The 23,222-nt window shown below is 42.9% G+C and overlaps 1 protein-coding gene and 1 long non-coding RNA gene across 2 annotated transcripts; one reads left to right on the top strand and one right to left on the bottom strand.

Moving 5' to 3' along the window:
* Nucleotides 1-1,375: 1,375 nt before the first annotated feature.
* Nucleotides 1,376-6,954, bottom strand: LOC140617610 (uncharacterized). The gene is made up of 2 exons (XR_012017800.1): nucleotides 6,277-6,954; nucleotides 1,376-2,121 (listed from the first exon to the last, which is right to left on the bottom strand). It is a non-coding gene; the product is annotated as an uncharacterized lncRNA (long non-coding RNA).
* Nucleotides 6,955-7,797: 843 nt separating this feature from the next.
* Nucleotides 7,798-16,881, top strand: KCNA1 (potassium voltage-gated channel subfamily A member 1). Its single transcript, XM_072799307.1, has 2 exons — nucleotides 7,798-9,019; nucleotides 9,384-16,881. The coding sequence occupies exon 2, from the start codon at nucleotides 9,925-9,927 to the stop codon at nucleotides 11,410-11,412; it is 1,488 nt and encodes a 495-aa protein (XP_072655408.1). The 5' UTR covers nucleotides 7,798-9,019; nucleotides 9,384-9,924; the 3' UTR covers nucleotides 11,413-16,881.
* Nucleotides 16,882-23,222: the final 6,341 nt, after the last annotated feature.

Here is a 23,222-nt window from a genome sequence, read left to right as displayed (position 1 = left end):
TGGTAGATGATCAACATTAGCAAGAGAGAAGTTGGCTTTTCTTGAGGTGATCCTTTCTGAGGTCATCCCATTGCCCTGCTGGGATACATATAAGCATGGGTCACTACAGGCTCAGACACAAGAGACAAAATAGAAGAAAGGCAAGATGGAGCAGGGTCCTGAAAGGAGGGCAGAGGGATGAACAAGAAGAACAGGGACAACTTGGGGAAAAATGAATTCTGATATTAAAACTTAAGTGGAGTCTGATCTGACTGTACTGGAAAGTGATCTAATGGACAACGGTTAAGAAATATATTATCCCCGTCATTAGCTTCTGATTATATTTATGATTGACCATAAAAAGATTGGGTCTTTATGGTCATAGACTGTGGCACTTCTAGATGACATGTGACAAAATGGGAGGGTTCCATATGTTTTCCAAACCCACTCGTCTTTGAGACTATCTTCTATCTTTCATGGATTCCCCTTGTATGTCCATTAGTAGGTAACATTTTCTACTTCACTAAGAAACTAGAAAACCTCAGATGGAATCTCCCTGAGTTTCCTGAATTTACTTCCCTGTTACAGATGCAGTAATGCATTTCCATCAGTTTTCCCCTCTTTTCACTCTATCACAATGAAAAAAAAATCCCTTTCTCTTCCTTAAGACTACTTCTAGCTGTACTCTGCATTGCTCTATTCATCATTCCTAGGGATCCTGTTCCATTAATTACCCCATTTCTAGCCTACATATTCAATTTTACCCTTCCTTATAGTTTTTTTCACTTGTCATCTTTAGCATTTAAGCATTTTCAAATCTCTCCTACGTTAAAGACAAAAAAGTTTCCTCAATCTTGCCATCCCGTTTAGCTGTTACCTCTATTTCTCTCTTGCCTTCTACTTCTAAGATTCTTCAAAGAATGCTTAGTTGTCCTAACATCACTTGCCCACTCCATTCATTCTTTGACTACTACAATCTGGCATCTGTTTCCACTACTCCCTGGAAACTACTTTTTTAAGACAACCAATGACCTACATCTCATTCTATCGCTTGTATTAACCGACCTTCCTGAAGTGCTCCCTTCTCTTTCTGATGTGCATTTCTCTCCCAGATGCCCAAATCAGAGACCAGGGAGCCACTCTTAACTCTATCACCTCCCACCCTGTCTCCCTAACGTACAGTTCTCTCTTATCCTTTTCACTAGCACTCAGGAATTTCCCACCACATAGTTTGGGTGAGATTAACCACATCCTATCTCCAGGGGAAAGCCCTGATTTCTTTAATCCAGTCAGCACATCCCAATTTCCCAGTTGCAGTGATTGGCTCAAAGATGAGTAACAACACCAGTCAGGACAATCAGGGTCACTAAGACTTAGTTCCAAAGCTCTCAGAGCATTCAGAGAATTGGATTTATTTCCTACAAGACACAAAATATACAGTCTCTGGTGTGCCTGGCAGCCATGCTTGAGAGTAGAGTTTGCATTCATAAAGGGAAATGGAGAAAGAAAAATAAATAGATCCTGGCCATAAACTCTGCATGCTAGATATAGCCTTTTCTTAAGTTCCAGATCTGTTCCCAACATGCTTGGTTTTCTTAGCCAGTAAATCATCTTTTTAAATTTAAACCATTTGGGTTTAAGTTTCCACTTCAATTATCAGAAATAGTTGTGACTGACATGAACTCCTGCATCTAAACCATTTCTCCAAATTTATCCATAATATTTTGCAAGTTTCTTTAAAATTCTTAATTAGGAGCACTGGGTGGTTCAGTGGTTGAGCATCTGCTTTTGGCTCAGGTTGTGATCCTGGGGTCTTGGTATTGAGTCCTGCATCAGGGTCCCCAGAAGGAGTTTGCTTCTTTCTCTGCCTATGTCTCTGACTCTGTGTCTCTCATGAATAAATAAATAAAATCTTAAAAAAACAAAATAAAATCCTTAATGAGAAATTCTTTAATTATATTTAATGAACAAGCTCAACTCAAACTAACTTGACAATAAGAAAAATTTGAATTTTGTAACAGAAAATTCCATAGCAGAAAGGCTTCATGGCTGATTGATTCAGCAGCTCAATGATGTCACCAGGATCTGGATTCTTTTTCTCCTTCTGCAATGAAATCTTCAGTGTTGGCTTAATCCTTTGGGCTAGTAAGAAGATGGATATAGTAATGATTCGTCCAGAAATGACATCAAGAAGATGAAAAGAAAGTCTTTCTACAGCTGTTTCTTATCTCTGAGGAAGTCTTTCCCTGAAGCCCTCCAATGGACTTCCCCCTCATATCTCTTTGGCTAGGATTAGATCATGGGCCAATTTCTCATGAGAGAGCCTGGAACAGTTGGCTTCTCTTCAGGCACATGACTATGTGTAAGATAATTCCACTGAAGAGAATGAAGAAGACTGGAGGCTCCAAAGGAAATCAGAGGACTGGAGGCTCAAAAGGAAACCAGTGGGCTCAACTACAGTGACTATCAAGGAGCTTTATGACCTGGCTCCTGTCAACTTCTCTGGCTTCATATTTTGCCACCCACCTCATTAAACTTGATCTTCCCTGCAGATTTCTGGTGCTTTTTCTCTGTGTAACTACTTCCTTTTCAGTAATTTGCCTTATAGCTTTCAGCTCAGCCTCACTAGACTGCAGTCTCTGTCTCCTCAACTCAGGGAGTTCATCAGGCTCACTTGGACTCCATTTCTCAGTGCTGCATCCTGTATTTTACATTTTACATAGTTTTCTTTTTTTTTTTTTTTTTTTTTACATAGTTTTCTAGTTGCTTATTGTGGTAGGAAATGTCTAGCACTAGCTATTCTGCTTTGGTTTAACACTAAAGTTGGCTGTAAGGATTCTGAATGATAGGTGTTACATTTGTTCTTTTCTCTTATTCTTGAATTTTCTAGGGGCTGCTCTGCTCTCAGTGAATATTTATTAAAGATCTGTCTAACACAATGATTCTTGACCTTTCTGGCCACTTTTTCTTGAAGTTGGCATTTCATTGTACTTTAACTCAATGCCAGACACTATTGATCAGTACTCGATTTGTATTTTCCCTCACAGCAGCCTATGATATAGACACTACATTTTACAAATAAGGAGATAAAAATGTAAAATAAAAAAAGTAAAATGATTGGAGTGACTTGTCTAAGATCTGAGTGATTGAATTAAAACTGATCTCTGATTTAAAAACTGAGGCTTTCAACTGTTCCAGTGTAATCTCCTTTTAAGATTTTGACAAAAAAGAGGACCCATACCATTTATTGTCACCTTAAACCCTTGGTGAACTTCTGAACTTTGCTTCCTGTCTGCTAGTCGTTCTATATTACTGTTTACCATTATATTTCATACCATGAAGACCACCATTCCTCTGCTTGTGACCCTGGCCTCAGCAGAATCTAAGGTGAGTTCACATGGCATATCTTTGCCTGGTAAGGCCACTTCTCATATCATGTCTTACCTTACCACTACCTATCACTTAGGAGACCAATCATAAGAAGGAGGCTATATTTTGAACTAATTTCACATTTTCCTATAAAAGATCATTAAAACCAATTCTATTATGACTTACTTACAAGTTTATGCCAAATACTCAGGGACTGATCACTGAAATGCATAGTGCCTCACCACAACGGAGCCCATGATATTGCCAGGCAATCCTTTTACGTTTCCTAATCCTTTCACTTTCCTATTCTCTTGGGTGGTTATTTCACATTCCCTGTTCCTCCCTCATATTTCAAGACCTCCTTTCCATCCTCACTTTTAGTTGTTGATCTTGTTTCCCTTTCACTGAGAAAATTGCTTCTGATTGCATAAGTGAAAGTCCACCAATTCTCACAACCACATCTACTAAACTCCTTGTGTCTGAACTCTGCTTCCTCTCTCTCATTTCTATAGACTAACTGTCCTTCTCCAAAGCCAATCCCTTCTTTTGGATCTTCGATCCCATTCTCCTTTTGCCTTCTCAAGAACATCACTTCAATTTTTCTCTTTCTACTGCATCAATAAATTTTCCTTTTCTACTGAATCATTCCCATCAGCATACAAATATATTGCAATAGCTCTCAATCTTTAAAAAAGTCTTGCCACACTTTATCTTCCTTCAGCTTCTATTCCATTTTTCTTTTTCCCCATTGATCCCCAAATTTCAAGAGTTGATTTTACCCACTATCATTAGTTCTTCTCTCTCAAACTCTTACCAATTCAAAATTTCTAAATCCAATAGTCAATGGTAAGTTCCTCATTCTATTCACCCGATCAGCAGTATTTAACAAAATTGATCTGTAGCCCCTGAAAATACTACTCATTTGCTTCTTTTTAAATATGGAAAACTTATTTATTTATATTTTTTTTAATTGAAGTTTGGTTTGCCAACTTATAGTATAACACCCAGTGCTCATCCCATCAACTCATTTGCTTTGACAGATCCTACCTACACTAACCTGGTTTGCTTACTTTACCAGTCATTCTTTATTAGCTTTCCTTATGTTTTTAGGTCTTAAGATTAGGATATCTTGAAGTGCAATCCCTGAACATTTCCTCTTTTCTTTCTACCTTCATGTCCAAGTGCTCTAGTCTAGTGCTCTAGCCTTAACTATCATTCACCCCAATAGTTCCTAGTAGGGGTGATTTTGCCCCTCGGGGGACATTTGCAATGCCTAGAGACATTTTTGGTTGTCATAACTGGGACCAAGTGATACTAGTAGTTAGCGAGTAGAGGCCAGGGATGCTGCCAAACATCTTAAAATTCAAAGGACAATAAAACAAAAATGTCCTCTACAACCAAAAAGTATCCAGCCCAAATATCAACATGTTGATCCCTGGTCTACCCAGACCTTCTCTCTGAACTCTATACTCACATGCCTAACTTCCTACTCAACATCTTCATTTGGATATTTAACAGATAGCTTAAAGTTAACATGTCTCAAACTGAAGTTTGGATTCCTTTCTGCCTCAGTTCAGGTTCCCTAGAAAACAGAACCCAAGACAAGACTTATGTTTCAATGGAAGGTATGATCCCCATGCAATGAGAGTAAGGAAAATGGGAAGTGAGATGGGGAAGATAGGTTATAAATACAAGGTGGTAAGTTACCAAGCTCGCAACTGCTTCATGAGCCACAAAGAGATGCAGCCCTGTCACTAGACTATGTCATTGTTTGTCTCTGAAAATATTAAAAGAGAAGGCATTTATCTACAGGCTTCATCATATCTCATATCTCATATCTCCTACTGGGCAAGTTCCCACTGGTCCATTGAGTTAATGCTTCCAAATGGCAGTGTTATTCACCTGAACCTTTTTCCAGTCCTGAGAAATCCAAATCCTTGCAGTGTAGTCAACTTCAGGAGGCAGAATTTTGCTGCCCATGCACAGCTGGCTGTTCCAGCACCAGTTGAGGCAGGGCAAGTGGCTACAGGGCAAGAAGAATTGCAATGTGGAGAGAACCTGAGGAGAGGCTTCAGCTGTCCAATACAGTAATAACCAAGGCACACAAGGTCCAAGACTGTTGTAGTTCACATTCTGGTGAGACAGAAGCTGTCCAACCCACTCCTCCAGTCAATGACATCACCATCCACCTGATTACTAAGGCTAAAAACCTAGGAGATGTTCTTGAAATGTTTCTTTTCCCCACATCCCAAATCCTGCTATCCTTATTTTCAAAATGTAATTCTATTCCAACCACTCCTCATAAGCCTACCTGTACCTTGCTTGTTTCAGTCATTGTTGCCTGTGCTACCTAATAACCTCCAATCTCACACCTTGTTTCCAGTAGCCAGAATAACCTTTAAAATGACAAATCATATTATATTACTAAATGAAATATTCTTACAGTGCCCTAAAAGGCTCTACATGATTTGGTCTCTGACTACTTTTCTGACCTACCATCTATGACACCCTTCTTTGGCTACTTTTTTCTAGCCATACTGGTACTCATTTGTTTCCCAAATATGCTAAGCTTGTCCTTGCCTTGGAATCTTTGCATTTGCTCTTACATCTCTGTTTCTGTTTTTCCTACTCCTTGTTCTCCCTCTTCTTGAATTTCTTTGTTCAAATGTTACTTCTGCAAAGGCCCTTCCTATCCATACAGATCTATATCTGTCACTCCATAGCCCCCTTTCTTTATTTTTCTTGCCTAAAGTTGTAATGTGTGGTTTATTTTTTTATTGTCTGTCTCTCCCACCATAACGTTAGCTCCATGAGTTCTGGGACCTCACATGTCATAGTTACTACTATATCTATAGTGCTGCAACAGGAATGACACAAAGCCAGAACTGAGGCAAATATTTGAGTGAATACATTTCTTTAGATCCCTACCAATGGTGGGTTTGCATCAAGAATGATGAGTTCCAGGGTGCCTGGATAGCTCAGTCAGTTAAGCGGCTGAATCTTGATTTTGGCTCAGGTCATGATCTCAGGATTGTGAAATTGAGCCCCCCTTGGGCTCTGGAGTCTGTTTAAGATTCTCAGATTCTCTCCCTCTTCCTCTGCCCTCCCCTAAAAAAAGAAACGAATGATGAGTTTCTAGCTCAATAATGTTCTTCTAATTCCTTGGAGGTCCAGTCCTGCTGTAAACACATCTGCTAGGAATGGTGTAAACCTCTGGATTTTATTATGCCTCTTAATAAAACCCTGAATTTAGGAACCTGGTATCTCATGCAGTCTGCAAGCCTCTTCTAGTTAGACAATCTCTAAATGTTGAATTGGGACAAGTGGAATCCAAATGATGCTAGGGAGATAACAGTCTTAGAGACATTTAAAAGGAGGAAGGGGGCTACCAGCAGAGGGAGGTACAGAAGCCGGGTGGCTGGGACATGGTCAGAAAATGTTCATCCCGTCTAGTAGCCCCATGTCCCATGGGGCTGTAACAGCCACAGCAGGAACAGCAGAAACAGGGAACTTGACAGCATTTCAGTGCATAGCTCCTTCCTTCCTTCCTTCCTTCCTTCCTTCCTTCCTTCCTTCCTTCCTTCCTTCCTTCCTTCCTTCCTTCCTTCCTTCTTTCCTCCCTTCCTCCCTCCCTCCCTCCCTCCCTCCCTCCCTCCCTCCCTCCCTCCCTCCCTCCGTGTAATAGAACAGTAGTGCAGAAAGGCAGGGAACCCTGGAGTGAGTAGGATGCAGGAATATTGTGTGTGGAAGGTGGGGAAAGGGCAGCGTTTAATATGGGACGGAAGAATTTAGGAGAACTCACTGTTCGTAAAAGAAAAGCTGAGGATATGGATCTGGAGGAGTGGAGCGAACAAGTACTTTTCTTTTTCTGAAAGGAATGCTAGAGTCTGAATCTGGAGGAGGGATTTAACTAGTTCCGTACCCAGGATCCTTGCAGTGCCTGCGCAACCCCGCACAGGCCCCTGCTTTCCACTAGCCACAATAGAGTGGGGAGGATACAATCCTTGGCTTTGATTAAAGTGGTGGCTGGTGTAGGCGGGAAGCAACGCGATCCGCGGTGGTGGGAAGGGTGGTCCCGATGCAGCAGGGGAACCAATCAGAGGCGACTCCGGATTCTTGCATCCTCCTTGGAGACTCCGTAGCAGAAGTACCAGAGCTGCTGGCTGCCTTCTGGCGCGCTGCGGGCGCCAACGCGCAGCGCCTCTGGGGGAGCAGCTGCAGCCGCACTCCGAGTGCACGGCGCACGCCCCCGGCTCCTGCTGCCCTGCGCCTCTGTACCGACCCTTTCCTGAAGAAGTTGCAAGCCTCGCAAGTGGCTCTGTGGAGGCCCTAGGCCGAGAAAAAGGGCCCGCGGGAGGAGGGACGTAGGTGGGAGGTGGGCAGGCGACTTGCTTCTCAGATTCGTCCCAATTAGCACCAAGTTGGCAGACAACCCCACAAACCCACGAAGCCTTTGGTTGCCCACAAATCGCATTCTCCGTATTTCAAAATAATCTGACCGTAAGAAAACTTCCAACTCCCATCCTAGGTCAAGGAGGGACAGAGTTCTAGCACCACCGTCTTGCCGTAACAGTACATAGAACAAACCCGGGTGATCCTAAACTGCAGAGCTCTCCCCAAAGTACACATCTCTCCCAGAACGGCGGAGACAAGCTAGGTCACCCCTGCAGAGAGACCCCTGCGGGAGGGGCAGGATGGCATGCAGAGCATGGCGGCAGAAGCCTATTATCGTGGGACTGCACAAACGCAAACCCATCCGAGGAGTTTTGCCAGGAGCACCGCCGCCTGCATTGCGTCGGACCTGACCATTTCCAGTGGGCAATTCCCGGGGAAGGTCGCGACCAGGGAGCGTGCGTGTGCGGGTCTGTGCACCATAAGGCAAGTAGATTGGTGGTCGACTTTTCTGGCAGGAGAAGGAAAAAGCTGTGTTGGCAAGGGTGGGAACTGAATGACAACCCCCCTCTGCCGAGCCACCCCCTCATATTTTCCATCTACCTCCTCGCTCCTGCCCTCCCCCGCCCTCCCCAACCCACGCCCGAGTGGGCCAATCGCTGCTCCGCATTCCAGGCGCTTTCTCAGGTTTCTGCTGATCTTGCAGCGCCCAGAAATGGACCGAGCGGACCCGCTGCCGCACGCACCCTGCCCCACTCGGAGCTCCTAACGGCTCCCGGCGCGCCACTCAGCCTCGGCGAGGTCCACGCTGGAGTGCGGGAGGCGGAGGGGATCCGCGAGCCATGTAGATCCAGGCTCTTGCTCGCCCGCCTCCTTCAGGATCGAATCGAGGGCTCCCACAGTGTTAGGAGGGGGCGAGAGTGCTGTTTCTCGTCATTTGCTTCCGAGCCTCCGGAGAGGGTGGCATTTTGCTTTTCCGCCCCGCATCCTCCGGAACTCCCTGCACCAGCGAGAGGACGGCGTCTCTAGGTTGCTGGCAACCGGTGAGAATGGGGGTAGGGAGCGGACATTTCCTCCGTAGCGCCTCGCTCGCTCGGCTGTCCCACTGATCGGGCGTAGGACGAGGAGGCGAGGGCTGCGACTTTGCCCCGGCGCCTCTCGGATGCTGCCGCGGCTGGGGCTGCCGCTCCCGCCCCGGTGCTGCAAAGGCGACCTGCCGCATTCCCACTCGGGCGCTCCGCCGACTCAGCGCCGCCCCTGCGCCAAGCCGGCCGGCCAGGTAGGGGGCTCCCCAGTCCGGGGCTGCAGCAGTGGGGGTCGGGGTGCGGGGTGGGGAGGCCGGGGCTGTGGGGATACTGCCTGGGACCTGGAACTCCCCCGGCGTCTTTGGCGCTTTCCCGATCTTTAGTTTAACGAAGTTGTAAACAGATCGGCTGTTGGGCACTGGGGAAAGTGGGATGGAAGAGCCCAAACTTGGATTTCCGGGTGTCTCTGTGTGTCTGTCTGCGTGTATGTGCTACCCCTCGCAAAAGTCCAGTGCTTTCTAAAAAAGCTAGAGGTCTGTGCTCTTCGGTGTCTGTAGGTCCGTCCCATCTGAATGCTTCTGATTTTCTACCCCCGTATCACTTTCTATTTCTCTGCAGCGTCCATCGATCGCCCTGGTGGGAGCTTAGAAGGCGGCAGGCGAAGAGGGGTAGGAGGGGGGAGAGCCGAGGAGGAGCAGAGGGGTGACAGGCGAGGGGATCTGCTGCGCTGGCTCTGCACCCGGTCCTAGGAGGGCTCACGGAGGGGAGGGGAGGCCAGGGTGACCCCCGAAGCGATGGCCCGGTCGGCTAGAACGGCACTGCGTTAAGGCACCTCCGAGCAGGAAGAAATACCAACCAACCTCCCCCCCCCCCCCCACACACACACTCATCCCACCCCTTGGCAAAAAAGCTGCACCGGGGCCTCAGGCGAGGGGGGATTCCAAACTGAGTAAAAGGCAGGGTGGAGGGGAAGGTAAGGAGAAGCGAAGTCACAGATCGCTCCACCTGCTGGCTCTGAAGCCCCTCCTCCTGAGCGTGGGGGAGCTGCGCACTCCGGTGGGGGGGGCGCTTGGGTCCCCCCCACCCCCACCCCTCCTCTGCTGCTGCTTCCCACCCCCGGCCCTCTCCTGATCACTCACCCCTGCGCCCTGCTTCCACCATGACGGTGATGTCTGGAGAGAACGTGGATGAGGCTTCGGCCGCCCCGGGCCACCCCCAGGATGGCAGCTACACCCGGCCGGCCGAGCACGACGACCACGAGTGCTGCGAGCGCGTGGTGATCAACATCTCCGGGCTGCGCTTCGAAACGCAGCTCAAGACCCTGGCGCAGTTCCCCAACACGCTGCTGGGCAACCCTAAGAAACGCATGCGCTACTTCGACCCCCTGCGGAACGAGTACTTCTTCGACCGCAACCGGCCCAGCTTCGACGCCATCCTCTACTACTACCAGTCCGGGGGCCGCCTGCGGAGGCCGGTCAACGTGCCCCTGGACATGTTCTCCGAGGAGATCAAATTTTACGAGCTGGGCGAGGAGGCCATGGAGAAGTTCCGGGAGGACGAGGGCTTCATCAAGGAGGAGGAGCGCCCCCTGCCCGAGAAGGAGTACCAGCGCCAGGTGTGGCTGCTCTTCGAGTACCCTGAGAGCTCCGGGCCAGCCCGGGTCATCGCCATCGTCTCCGTCATGGTCATCCTCATCTCCATCGTCATCTTTTGCCTGGAGACTCTACCTGAGCTGAAGGATGACAAGGACTTCACGGGCACCGTGCACCGCATCGACAACACCACGGTTATCTACAATTCCAACATCTTCACGGACCCCTTCTTCATCGTGGAGACCCTGTGCATCATCTGGTTCTCCTTTGAGCTGGTGGTGCGCTTCTTCGCCTGCCCCAGCAAGACAGACTTCTTCAAAAACATCATGAACTTCATCGACATTGTGGCCATCATCCCCTATTTCATCACCCTAGGCACCGAGATAGCCGAGCAGGAGGGGAACCAGAAGGGTGAGCAGGCCACTTCGCTGGCCATCCTCAGGGTCATCCGGTTGGTAAGGGTTTTTAGAATCTTCAAACTCTCCCGCCACTCTAAGGGCCTCCAGATCCTGGGCCAGACCCTTAAGGCTAGTATGAGAGAGCTAGGGCTGCTTATCTTTTTCCTCTTCATTGGGGTCATACTGTTTTCTAGCGCAGTGTACTTTGCCGAGGCGGAAGAAGCTGAGTCGCACTTCTCCAGTATCCCCGATGCTTTCTGGTGGGCGGTGGTGTCCATGACCACTGTAGGATACGGTGACATGTACCCTGTGACAATTGGAGGCAAGATCGTGGGCTCCTTGTGTGCCATCGCTGGTGTGCTGACAATTGCCCTGCCCGTACCTGTCATTGTGTCCAATTTCAACTATTTCTACCACCGAGAAACTGAGGGGGAAGAGCAGGCTCAGTTGCTCCACGTTAGCTCCCCTAACTTAGCCTCTGACAGTGACCTCAGTCGGCGCAGTTCCTCTACTATCAGCAAATCTGAGTACATGGAGATCGAAGAGGATATGAATAATAGCATAGCCCATTATAGACAGGCCAATATCAGAACTGGCAATTGCACCACAGCTAACCAAAACTGCGTTAATAAGAGCAAGCTACTGACCGATGTTTAAAAAGCCAAGCAAACTAACAAAAAAAGGCCCACTTAGCAGCTTGAAAGACTTAAAACAAAAACAAAAACAAAACAAAACAAAAACAAAAGAACAAAAACTCTAGTGACCCACGTCGCTGTTTGTAGATACTTTACTAAATAGTCTCTGTATGTTCTATTTAACTGTCAATGCATTGTTGCATTGCGGATTTTGGAGATGGGGAACCAGAAGCTTTCAAGATTCAGGAAAAAAAGAAACTATTTTCATTTTATTAAAAAATGAGAAAAGAAAGTGTATTTTCTAAAACTGGTTTAAAACAATTCAGTCCATGAGCTAGTCTAGGTAAAATTAGATTCATATGCTTCCTTATACTGAGAGATTTTTAATCCTTTGGCTTCTTTAACTTTTTTCTTTGAACTAAAAACCAGATGATCACTTAGAAATATAAAATTTAAATTTGCATGGGACTCCATTATAAAACTTTTGCAAAATGCACAGCACTTTTAAAATAGTGCATCTGATGTATTATACGTAACATGACATATCAGCCAAAATGGGCAATGAACAAATGTTGTTTTTATTTTGATCAACTGAACTGTATATTACAAGGTGAACACACACACACACACACACACGCAAAATTATTTAAGACTGGTTCATAAAGCACCTTATAAATCTGATATTGGTCCTGGTCTGTAGGGATTTTCCCTCTGCCCCATTCCCCTTCTAATCCAAACTATTCAAACTATACTCTAAGAAATAGAGATTTCTCTATTAAAAGATAACTGAATTATATTAATTGATTCATCTGCAGTGCTGCTAAGTTTTCAACTGCAGGTGAGCCAAACACAGGTCTTTTCTCACCAGTCCTGAACCCTGACCCCTGGCCTCCAGAACTGGATGTAAAACCTTTGCTTCCTTATTGCAAGAGAGCACAAGTGGAGCTAAATGTAAGCATGTTTGAATCTGATCATATTTATTTTATAATCGCATGCCAAGAACGTTAACTCAGACAATAGAGGATAAGCTTACGTTGGAATCAACTCTTCTAGAAATAGATCCTTTTTCATTTGCATTCACCAAAAGTGCACTCCTTCATTTATTAACTATTTTATTAGTAAATAAAGTACTGTATTTAAGTGCATATGTTAGTCAGATGGGAACAATAACTTTTTGGAGCTCAAAGCATGTTCTCTTATTCAGCATTATGGCCTATTTGACTAAAGTGTACCTTGAATTAATTAATGCATGATTTCAGTAAAAAAGAAAATTTAAAATCATAAAAATTACAAGTTTGTGGGATGAAGGGCCCAAAGAAATAGTGGGGGGTGGGGGGTGGGGGGACACTCAGTTGATTTTCCTGCCTTTGCTCAGGGAAATGTCAGGTTTCTGTGCAGGTGTAGGCAGAGAGAGGACCAATATGCCCATCCCTTAAAGGGAAGCTATGTGGAAACCTAAGTAAGTCATCAAGGTATATATAGCAACACCTAAGAACAAATATTCTTTCTAGCTAAAAATAAACACAAGCAAAACAAACAAAAAAGGTGCAATACTGCATGTTTTTTGGTGCATTCTTAGGATGTAAATGAACATGTTTATCTCTTGTATGCATCCAAAGCAGAGCTGATTTCTTTTGCAGTCATGATTTGAAGTCTGTAGAGACTTCAGCCCTCCCCTTGAGGCTCCCTGAAGAAACTCAACCAATTGATTTAATAGTTGCTTAGTGCCTTTATCCTGTACCCACAGTGAACTGTAGAAAGTGCCTCCATTAATACAGCGAGAAGTTACGTAACAAAAGGGAGGAAGAGTTGAGGCACAGATATTTTGCTTTTGCTTTTTCCACCCTCCCTGTCTCACTTCACCACTGTGAGAAGACCACACCATCCTAAACGCGGGAGAGGAGAGATCCAGGAGGGTGCTGTCTCTCTGGCCATCCACTGGACTTGGTCCCTTTGGCAGCCTGATCTGGGACCTGAGACCCATCTTCGAAGTGGACATGAACCAGGAACTTGTTTTTTCCCTCTCCTCCACCAGAAGGCAATAGAAAGTTTTTGGGAATTTGTTTCCTGTGGAGGGCCACTCTGGACATGCAAGGCTTCCTCAGGTCCAGTGTAGCATTCCTTGCAAAGTTCCTTATTTCTCCTCTGTTAGCAACAGGACTCTGCAAATCTCTGATTGTCTGATCTTTTCAGGCATCAGTGTGGATGTGGGAACACTGAATTCCTAATAACCTTTTCTGGGTCTTCCCTCCTGACCTACTCCCTTCAGATATTTTCTGTGATGCTCCTATGATCTTCCTACCTGGCAGTCACTTCACAGGCTGAGCATCTAACTTCTGCTGCCCTAGGCTCCCAACCCAGAGAATGGTGGGGACCCTGGGTCTAGCTGAAACAGAGCCACATAACATAGGCCCCTGGGGCCCAGCAGCTGTCCACCAATGGAGAGGCACTCACAGCCTTTTTAAGGACACCGAGGTGGGGAATCTTCATTCTGCACTTAGCATGTGGCTACCTGCTGCTGCCTACCTTACATTCCTGTCCTGATTCTTCTGGAAATCTTCCCTGTTACTTCCATCCCTTCCCCCACCTTATCCTAGAACTAGCAGTGAGGCAATAAATCAAGAAGCTAGAGTAACACCCAGGCTGGCTGACTCAGTTGAAAGAAAGAACATGGATATTTTATTTTCCTGTGTGGTTTGTGAATCTGTAATACTGATGTAACATCATGGAAGACATGGGGCCAAGGATTGAACAGCATCTGACCACAGGGCATTAAACCCTCCCCTGTGATGTTTCCTTCTCTTTTGAACCTTGACTCATCCTGGCTATTCCTCTCCTACCTACCTGCTTAAAAGTCTCCAGTTGGGAAAAAAAGCCAACCTCCCCTAAATTTCTGGGGGTATCTTGATATTTTATTTAGACTTTGAGGTCTAGGACACACAGAACTTGAAACGCTGCACTCCGTCAACAGCAATAATCCACTCAGTACTATGGGATGGATGGGTCAGAGGATGAGAAAATGGGACCAAGACTGATAAGACTGGCTTTGGCTACCTGGTATACCTCTCATAGATTTGCTGGACTGGGATTCTTCTGCATGTGTTACAGGAAAAAGTGTTGCATACATGAGCCTGTCAGCCTGGGATCAGGGATGAGTTGTTATAAATTTGGGTGGTAGGGGGGAAATGAATGCTGCGTTTCCATCTGTGGCTCATTGAAACCAAGTCAGTAGGAATGGAGTACAGGGACTATCTGTGTAGCATAGGCATGCGAAGTTTGACAAAGCTCTTACCCTTTGCACTGTAATGTGCTGAAATGTTTTTGTAGACCTGAGGGTGCACTTAAACAAAACTGCCTATTAAGGAATGACTATCTTTTGGTTTACTTCCTTTTATTTATTTTACTGGGCTCTTTACCTTTGAATCCCCTTCCTTGATTCTGAGCTTTAATGGCTCATGTCCTGAATACTTGTTTTCTCCAGAAGGAGAGACTTCTGACTTCTGACATGCTAATATCCATAGCTCAGCTCTTCCAGTGTTTCAGGGCCCTAGTTCAATAGGGTGGCAAGTGGAAGGGTTGGGTCCCACCAGGGCTGTTAGCCATCCCAGCATCTCTGAAGTGGTTAACTCACCTCAAGTGATCTGAATTTGAGAGACCAAAGACATTAATTCCCTCTGTCCTCAGATTTAGAGAAGACAGATTGTAGCCAGGAAAGCTTTTTGTTTTTGCATCTCCCCTTCCCCATCTGTGCACAGCCCTCCCTCACTCCACCCTTGAGAATTGAGTACTGATTACCAGTTAAAGCAGTTCATTGGGAGTGTGTTAGTGAGTTAGCCTAGCAAAATCAAAGGAACCGATGGCATATTCTTTTGGAATATATCTGATAGTCATTTCTCTAAAATGAAATTGTACAACAGGTTTAGATTCCACTGTGGTAGAACCAAAGCACAGGTGACATAATCTTGAGATTATTAATCTTTAAATCTCACTTGAGAATAAATAAAACAAAGAGACCAACATGTAAATGGTGAGTGAGCAGATTTCTTTAAGTAGAAATTTGGTTTAGTCCACAAAAGGTCTTCTTTATGTTGTGTAGAGTTACAGATTTTTCAAATTAGTTAACATCTGAAGAGTCAGTAAAAATAGTTTCTTGAACCTCCCATTTAGTATAGGAGACCTCAAACGCATACTTTTTAACAATTTTACAATTGAATTCCTTGTTTGGTAGATTGCCTTGAACAAAAAGGAAGAAGAGCACATCAGCAGAAGGCAGTTCCCCATTTTCTTCCAGGGACGACTCATTCCTGGGAGAGGTGAGAATTGGTGGGTGGTAACCATCCATAGTATAGAATTGTTAGAAAGAATATAAACTGCCAAACAGCCATTTTACCTCCCCGTTTTGTCAAGAAAAGATGAAGTCTTTCCATGTTTATGTTCCTTTCAAGAAGACAAACAAATAAACATTTTTAAACCAGACACAACCCAAGTTGAATTGCAATCTCAGGAGGTGGCCTCTTATTCACCACGTGGCATATTAATACTTGTATTTATATCATGGAATTTCAGGGTATACGCGAACATGTTCAGCATGACTCAGGTAAACTTCAGAAGAATGTACACTACTTATCATTTTTGTAAGACGCGGACAGGAGCTGAATTGTTAACCAAAACTGTTCCATTACCTTGGGTCACTGTGCAAACTCATTCAGGGTTTAGGTGTAAGTCTCAGAAGTCTTGGGATCAAATGCCAGTCTCTTTGCTCAGGCAAAACGACTACGGGCTTTCTTGGGAAATCCAATGTGTATGTAAGGGGTAAGGCCCTGCAGACCTCAGGACTATTAGCTTTAAGGAGATTAGCCCTCGTCCTAGTGATTTTTATGTAGGAGTTAACTAGGAGTTTACTTTTTATGACATGAGACTTCACAGAGTATAGAAGAGTTTTGTACCATAATCAGAGAAGAAGAAGAAATGGTGTGAGGAAGGAAAAGAAAACAAAACACAAAAGACCCCTTGCAAAATATTTCAGGTCAAAAGTTGTCTCCTCTCCAAAACCTGCAGAAACACCTTTCTTCTCTTCAGTGCACTGTCTGGGAGCTGTTTAGGCAGCAGCCATAAGCCAACAGCATGGACTCTATATGACATACCTCTAACATTAAAGATACGGTATTACCAAGGTTAAAAACTAAAAATTGAGTAGTATTAATTTAAAGTGCACCATCAGGACAACAAACCATTGAAGCTGAAAAAGCACTACTTTATTTCTTGAGTTTGCCAGTTGCTTACACCTTGAGTTAAGGATGTGTCTCATTTTCACCTGCTGTGCATTTCCCCTGCCCTAACTGTTTAATATGTCAGGTAGAGGACATTGAATGTTATGAATTGAGAACCTAACTGAAGCGCATAGTTTTCATCTATGCAATTTTACTTGCTTCTGTCACTTTATGATCTGTTCATATTTGGCATCAATTAAAGATAATTTTTAAGGATCTTATCAAGGAATATCTTGACTGGTTATTTGTCTCTTGTTTAACTGGTCTTTAGGGAGGTTTTTCCTGTGGGATATCTTTAAATAGCATAACAAATACAAGATAAAATTATGAAGAATCTGGTTTTCTGTGAAATTCATGTACTATTTCTTCTGTGCAAGGAAATGCACTGGGGTTGAATTTTGATAATAAATTCACAGTTTGGTCTCAGGTAGGATTCCAAGGAGAGGCCTTTGGAATTTGGCTTATGAAAGCAGTGGGGAATTAAGCTTTGAAAAGGGGGGAAAAAAAAAGAAACGAGGCCCCGGGGAGTAAAGTAATTGATTATATTCGCTTAAATTGTTTTCGATTTGAAACTGTATTTTTCATTCACAGTCTAAGCCTCTTAGAAAGGATAGTGTGTACGTGTGTGTGTGTGTGTGTGTGTGACAGTGTTGTGGTCTGGCATCAACTAACTTGATAGTTATAATATGGTGTTAGAAATGATTTTCATATGAAAAGACAAAGCAATTCCTAGTTGTTCTTTACAAAGACTTTCCCACGTAGTTCTACATGTGGTTAACATTTCTTTCTTTCTTTCTTTCTTTCTTTCTTTCTTTCTTTCTTTCTTTCTTTCTTTCTTTCTTATGACTTATTGGTGCATTTCCTTTGGATTCTTCCTGAGATTTAGAGGTTCTCTTTTCTTTACTTTAAATATCTTATTTTATACAAGCTTTTTATGTCAGACCAAACAGGGTTACATGCTTTATGACAGGTGTCTGTTATATGACAAATGCATGGGGTGGCATAGAATTGTATTGCATTGTGATGGGTCCAGATTGTAAGATTTGGAGATGACTCTTTCTTTTGCTATAGAAATTGCTACTGAAAGTAGATCATGAGGTGAGGTAGGCTTCTGTGAATTTTCTGTTGTGATCAGAAGAAGGGTAGGGTGAACTTTGACAGAGAAGGATGAGAAAGAGCTAGAACCACATCATTGGTGGGCAAAGGAGCCATGATATTCACAACCCTGAGTGTGTTTCTTAGAACTCAGCATTGGAATGTTGTTCTTGAAGCAGAGACAGACAGGGCTATAATGGAAGCTTTGCACTGCACAAAACTTCAAAAAGAAGGCAAGTCAGTTTTAAGGGAGGCCAATTAGAGGACTCAAGAACAGGGAGCTGATGTGATTTGATCCCAGCCACTGCCACTGGATAGGAAAACTGGCTGCTACTTCCTGCAGTTAATCTAGATTTGTAAAAACCCACTGGCCTGGAGTGTGGAGGGAAGGTTAACCCTGAGGCTGAACAGAGTGTGTCCATTGAAAGTCCTATGCAGGTAAGACAGAATGGTTACTCTGAATGACTGGAAAGCACCCCTTTGAACAGGCTTCAAAACAGGTCATTGAAAATATCCTGTACTAATTAACTGATTTTAATGTACCATCAATTTTAAGATGCACTGTTATTTGACATATTTGTAAGAAAGACAGCTATAGACGGTATGATATGCCACTGTATTTATTCATTCCAACTGTAGAGATGTAAAAATGTAAAAAAAAAAAAGAAAACGAATCTTACAATTGATGAACCACCATGAATCAAACAAGTGTCCCCTTTTATTTCCTGGTGTGGTATTAGCTTTGAATTGTAAATACTAAATTTGGCAGTTCCTTCAGATCTGAACCATCTCTAAAACCTTTAGGTCTTCTCTTCACTACCTTTAAATCCTATGGTGTTTCTGCTCAACTCTGCTGTTATCTTCGGCTTTGTACAGATGTACTTCAGAGCCCCCGTCCTCATGCCGTTTTAGCATCTAGAGATCATTCACCCAATGGAGAACTTAGGTTTCATCATGTCTGGAAGGAAGTTTGCTCTTGCTGATCCTCCTTCCCTTGTCCCTTAATAGATCTATTATCAGACAGGTAGAACCTTCTGCAGCCCTTTACTTTTATCAAGTTGAAGGCAACCTGACACCCTCATTTCCAGGAAGGTGCAAATAGCAACACCTCCAGTTCGTTTAGCTCTCTTTGGAGTTTTCTTTTTTTTTAATTTTTATTTATTTATGATAGTCACAGAGAGAGAGAGAGAGGCAGAGACACAGGCAGAGGGAGAAGCAGGCTCCATGCACCGGCAGCCCGACGTGGGATTCGATCCCGGGTCTCCAGGATCGCGCCCTGGGCCAAAGGCAGGCGCCAAACCGCTGCGCCACCCAGGGATCCCTCTCTTTGGAGTTTTCAAATCACTTCCACATTAATTATATTGCTTTATTCTACTTGGAGAATTAGGTAGGGCTGATATTGCTACCCTTGTCTTAGATGCCAAGGGATCTGCCCAACGTCTCTGGCCGGAGGGAGCAAGCCTAAGTTCATTGATGATTCCATGTCCCGTTGCTGGCACATGATAGGGACTCTAGTGTTTATTGAACTGATGGAATGCTGAAAGTGTAATGTCACATGATAAAGAGAGACCGGGAACTTTGCTTGGCAGTGTAGGCTCTCTCAGTCTTTAAATTGCTCATTTCGAAAATGGAAACATAATAGCACATAGGATTGTGTAGATTAAATGAGATGATATAGGTTAACATGTTTGGTAAATGCTAATGTGTCCTATCAATGTAAGATATGAATAGATACATTATTCATTATAATGAGGAACAGAGGAGCAAGTAGAGGAGGCTGCTGCATAATCTATCCCCAGAGGAGGAGTTATCCTTTAAAAAAAGACTCCATGGGGATCAGATGCTCAATTAAAAAAATAATGGTATTATGGTAGAGTTTGAAGACTTGAGGGCAGAGACATTTTCAGTAGGGATCTTTAGTACATCCTGTATGTAGCAGCAGTCATGTTTCAGCCCCGTGGAACACTGAGCTTCTATTTCTGGTTCTGTTCCTCCCTTGCCCTGTGACATAATGTTATTTTACATCTTCAGACCCCAATTATCAAGGGAAAACTTTATTGTATTATAAGAGGAGGAACCATAAGCTATCTTCAGTAATTTGCATTGCTTCTTATTGCCTCATTTCTCTCATGTACCAAATACTGTGTGATTTAATTTTTTCTTTCCACCTGTGAATATCGAGAAATAAAGCAAGATGTTGTTTCCAAAGTTTTCTCATAAGCTTTGTCTGAGAGATATTATATAAATATAAAAAATATTCGTAACGTCTCTTGCTAAAAATAAAATAACCAGGGGATCCCTGGGTGGCTCAGCGGTTTGGCGCCTGCCTTTGGCCTAGGGCGTGATCCTGGAGACCCTGGATCAAGTCCCACATCGGGCTCCCTGCATGGAGCCTGCTTCTCCCTCTGCCTGTGTCTCTGCCTCTCTCTCTCTCTCTCTCTCTCTCTCTTTGTGTCACTCATGAATAAATAAATAAAATCTTTTAAAAAAATAAAAAAATAAAATAACCCTCACAAGAACACGAGTCAATATAGCCTTTTCTTGAATAGCACAATGCTACAAAGATGTTTCTAAGAATGTATAAGTTATCTCTACAGTGATCCAACCCTTCCTTTTTAAAAAAAATGGATAAAGTAGCTGTGATTTAAATGACAGTGAAACTTTATTTGGTGTTCTTAAGCAGTTTCAATGTAATTAAGTAAAGAGTTGAGTATCTGTTAGAATCTTTGGTTTATGTGACATTTTTCTAGAGAAAAGCAGTCAGGGGCTATATTCTCTAACCTACTAATAATTAGAAAAATAAAATTTACATGGCATGCTCATGCTTGCTGAAACAGATACTTCCATGTTGTTTCAAATGCTGAATAATATATGCATTTTAGGAGTGTTTCTAGAGAAACTAATTCCAGTTGAAATGTATTTTTTCAGAATTGAAATCAGAGGATGATCAATGAGTAAGGGCTTAAGCTTGGGATAATTAAGTTTTGAGCTCAGGGCCAAATCCAACTTTTACTAAACATGCTCATTATGCCATGTATTGAGTTAAGAATGTTTGGAAATCCAAGGTACTTTAATTATCTCTACAATGATGATTGCTTTTTTTCCCATTCCATACAATAACATTATTTCACTGTTTCAGAAAGGAGGTGATTTTGTTTTACGTGAATTTTAAAGGAAATCTCTCTGAGACGCAGATTTGCCCCATCAAATATTCTCTCTTCGTTAACAAGCAAAACATTTTTTAATTTTAGAGAAAGCTGTGTGTATGTCAGTCCTAAAAGATGGGATGCCCAGCTCAGTTTTTGAAAGATCACAGGATACTGAGTAATTGTTAAAGGACGTTTCTAGTTAATATAGAATGGTTTTCTCTGAAGTTTCCAGAGGATGAAGATCATTTGTTGACATTTAAAAAAATAGTGTTTATTCTTAATGAATAAAGGTGAGTATATTAGTATTCTAAACAGTATTTAATCACATGTTTGGTAATTTAAAAAGTAGAATAATTTATAGCATACAAAATTAGCATGTTGGAAGAAAAGTATTTGTCCTCTGCTACAATTTCCAGGTGGTGCATTAGAGCAGTGTTTCAAGCCAAGGCACCCACTGGATGCACAAAAGGTCATTTAGCATGAAAAATTAAAATACATGTTTTTAATTCTAATTCTCAAGAGTTTGTAGCAAGAGTACGATGGGTGAATGAGAACAATAATATTTTACCTTTCTGAAGGCAGACAGTTTGGCTGGGTTAACTTTCAGGTTTTTAGTTTTAAGATGGGTGGTTGAGAAATGGGCTCACACTAGGGAGATTTGAGACCTGGCTCATCTGTTGTGCCAGATATAGTGTATTAAGTCACTCATTAATTACTCATGGTTATTATGGTGACTAAAATAAAGCTTCCGTCAATTAATGCTGTTTAATGTTAAGTGATGGACTATGCTGTTTCTAAAAAGCCATATAAATTGTGTTATGAAAAAAATTGTGTTATGGGTCAATTTAATGCACTTAGTGGTCAGTCAAGTTGTGACTTGGGTTGTTAAACTCAGGACTAAATTATCCAAGAAGTTTGCTGGTGTTCAGTAAGATAGACTTTTTTGTTATCATAGATTATATAGACAGAATCTTACAAAGAAGAAGAGTAATTAGTCAGATCTTAGGGTATGACCTTGGGAAGCCTTAGAATTCTAATGTTCAAAACTAAAGAACAATATTTTCATAGGTCCTAAGTCTCCTGACCTAAAGAGAAAATGATTAAAGATGATTTCTAACAAAGTCTTGGAAAGTGAAGGAGGATAACCATGTTTCATTTAAATATATTTCATTTACTTCTGATGGTTTTATATTAGCCGCAATTTCCACTCTCCACATAAATTATACAATTGCTCTGTGAATGAAAATTCTGAACTTCTTGCCTGTCACAGCAATTCCCAATTTCTCTGGCTGGCTGACATTTAACCCCCATTGTAGTTCAATTTCCCAGTTCAGTAAACATGGTACTTAAGATTTTCCACAAAAACTATTGTTCTTGGTGTTGTCTCCTTTGGGAAGGAGCCTTTTTTTGTAGTTTATTTTGACAGCAAGTAGCTTTAACCATTGAGAGTTCATTGATAATTGAGTTCTTTCCCAAGACCCAATGACTGAACTCTTCCAGAATACACATTTCATCATCCTTCTTGTTTGAGACTGGATTGGTACATTTTTCACATACATTTCTGCTTCTGTTAGAGGTCAGATGTTGGTAATTCATTTTTCTTGAAAGCTGTTATTCATATTCTTAGCTTACCTGGGGTATGATTTGTTAGAGCATCTCTTTTAGATTGGTAGATATCCTAATATTTTTTTGAGAGTCTTAAAAATTGTCTTACTGGTATCAGTGCTATGTACTTTTCAGGAGCAAAAGTGGGAATGGGTCTGGGCACTTGAAGATGGAGAAATAGAAATTTATCTCTTCCTTATTATCCCTTATTTCCTATGTACTATTAAGTACCCATACATCACTTATTTTGGGTCCCTGATATCTGTATTGCCAGGAACATGCCTGTCCTCATCCCCAGCTCATGTATTTGCATACACACACACACACACACACACACACACACACTTATACACTCCGACTTCTCATCATGAACCTATAGGTATGTTAGCCCAAATGTGGTAGCACTTTTAATTGATATTAAAGATTTGTCACCACTCCTTTTTAATTAAGCAGCATGCATACATAGACACACACAAATAGATCATGATAAAGTTTTCCATTTTTGCAGTTAAAGAAACTGCAATTCAAACGGAAAGGAAAAAAGCAAAGACCAAACAGTAGAAATTGGGGACCCTGGGATATTTTCCACTGGACTCTGGGTGCTTCCCACAGTGAGTATGGTGACAGTGTTATCTGATTCTTTCTTGAATGGGTTTATGCTCCATTGTTCCTTGGACAGCTCAGGTGCATAGTGACAGGGAGTGGCCTGGGGT

Source organism: Canis lupus, chromosome 25 (genome assembly GCF_048164855.1).
Source record: "Canis lupus baileyi chromosome 25, mCanLup2.hap1, whole genome shotgun sequence".
Classification (NCBI taxonomy): Eukaryota; Metazoa; Chordata; class Mammalia; order Carnivora; family Canidae; genus Canis; species Canis lupus.
Note: the sequence above shows the minus strand (reverse complement) of the source record. Positions and strands in the feature narration are given on the sequence as shown.

Excerpts from the sequence above, each read along its gene's own strand:
- KCNA1 (XM_072799307.1), top strand. The coding sequence starts at position 9,925 with ATGACGGTGATGTCTGGAGAGAACGTGGATGAGGCTTCGGCCGCCCCG.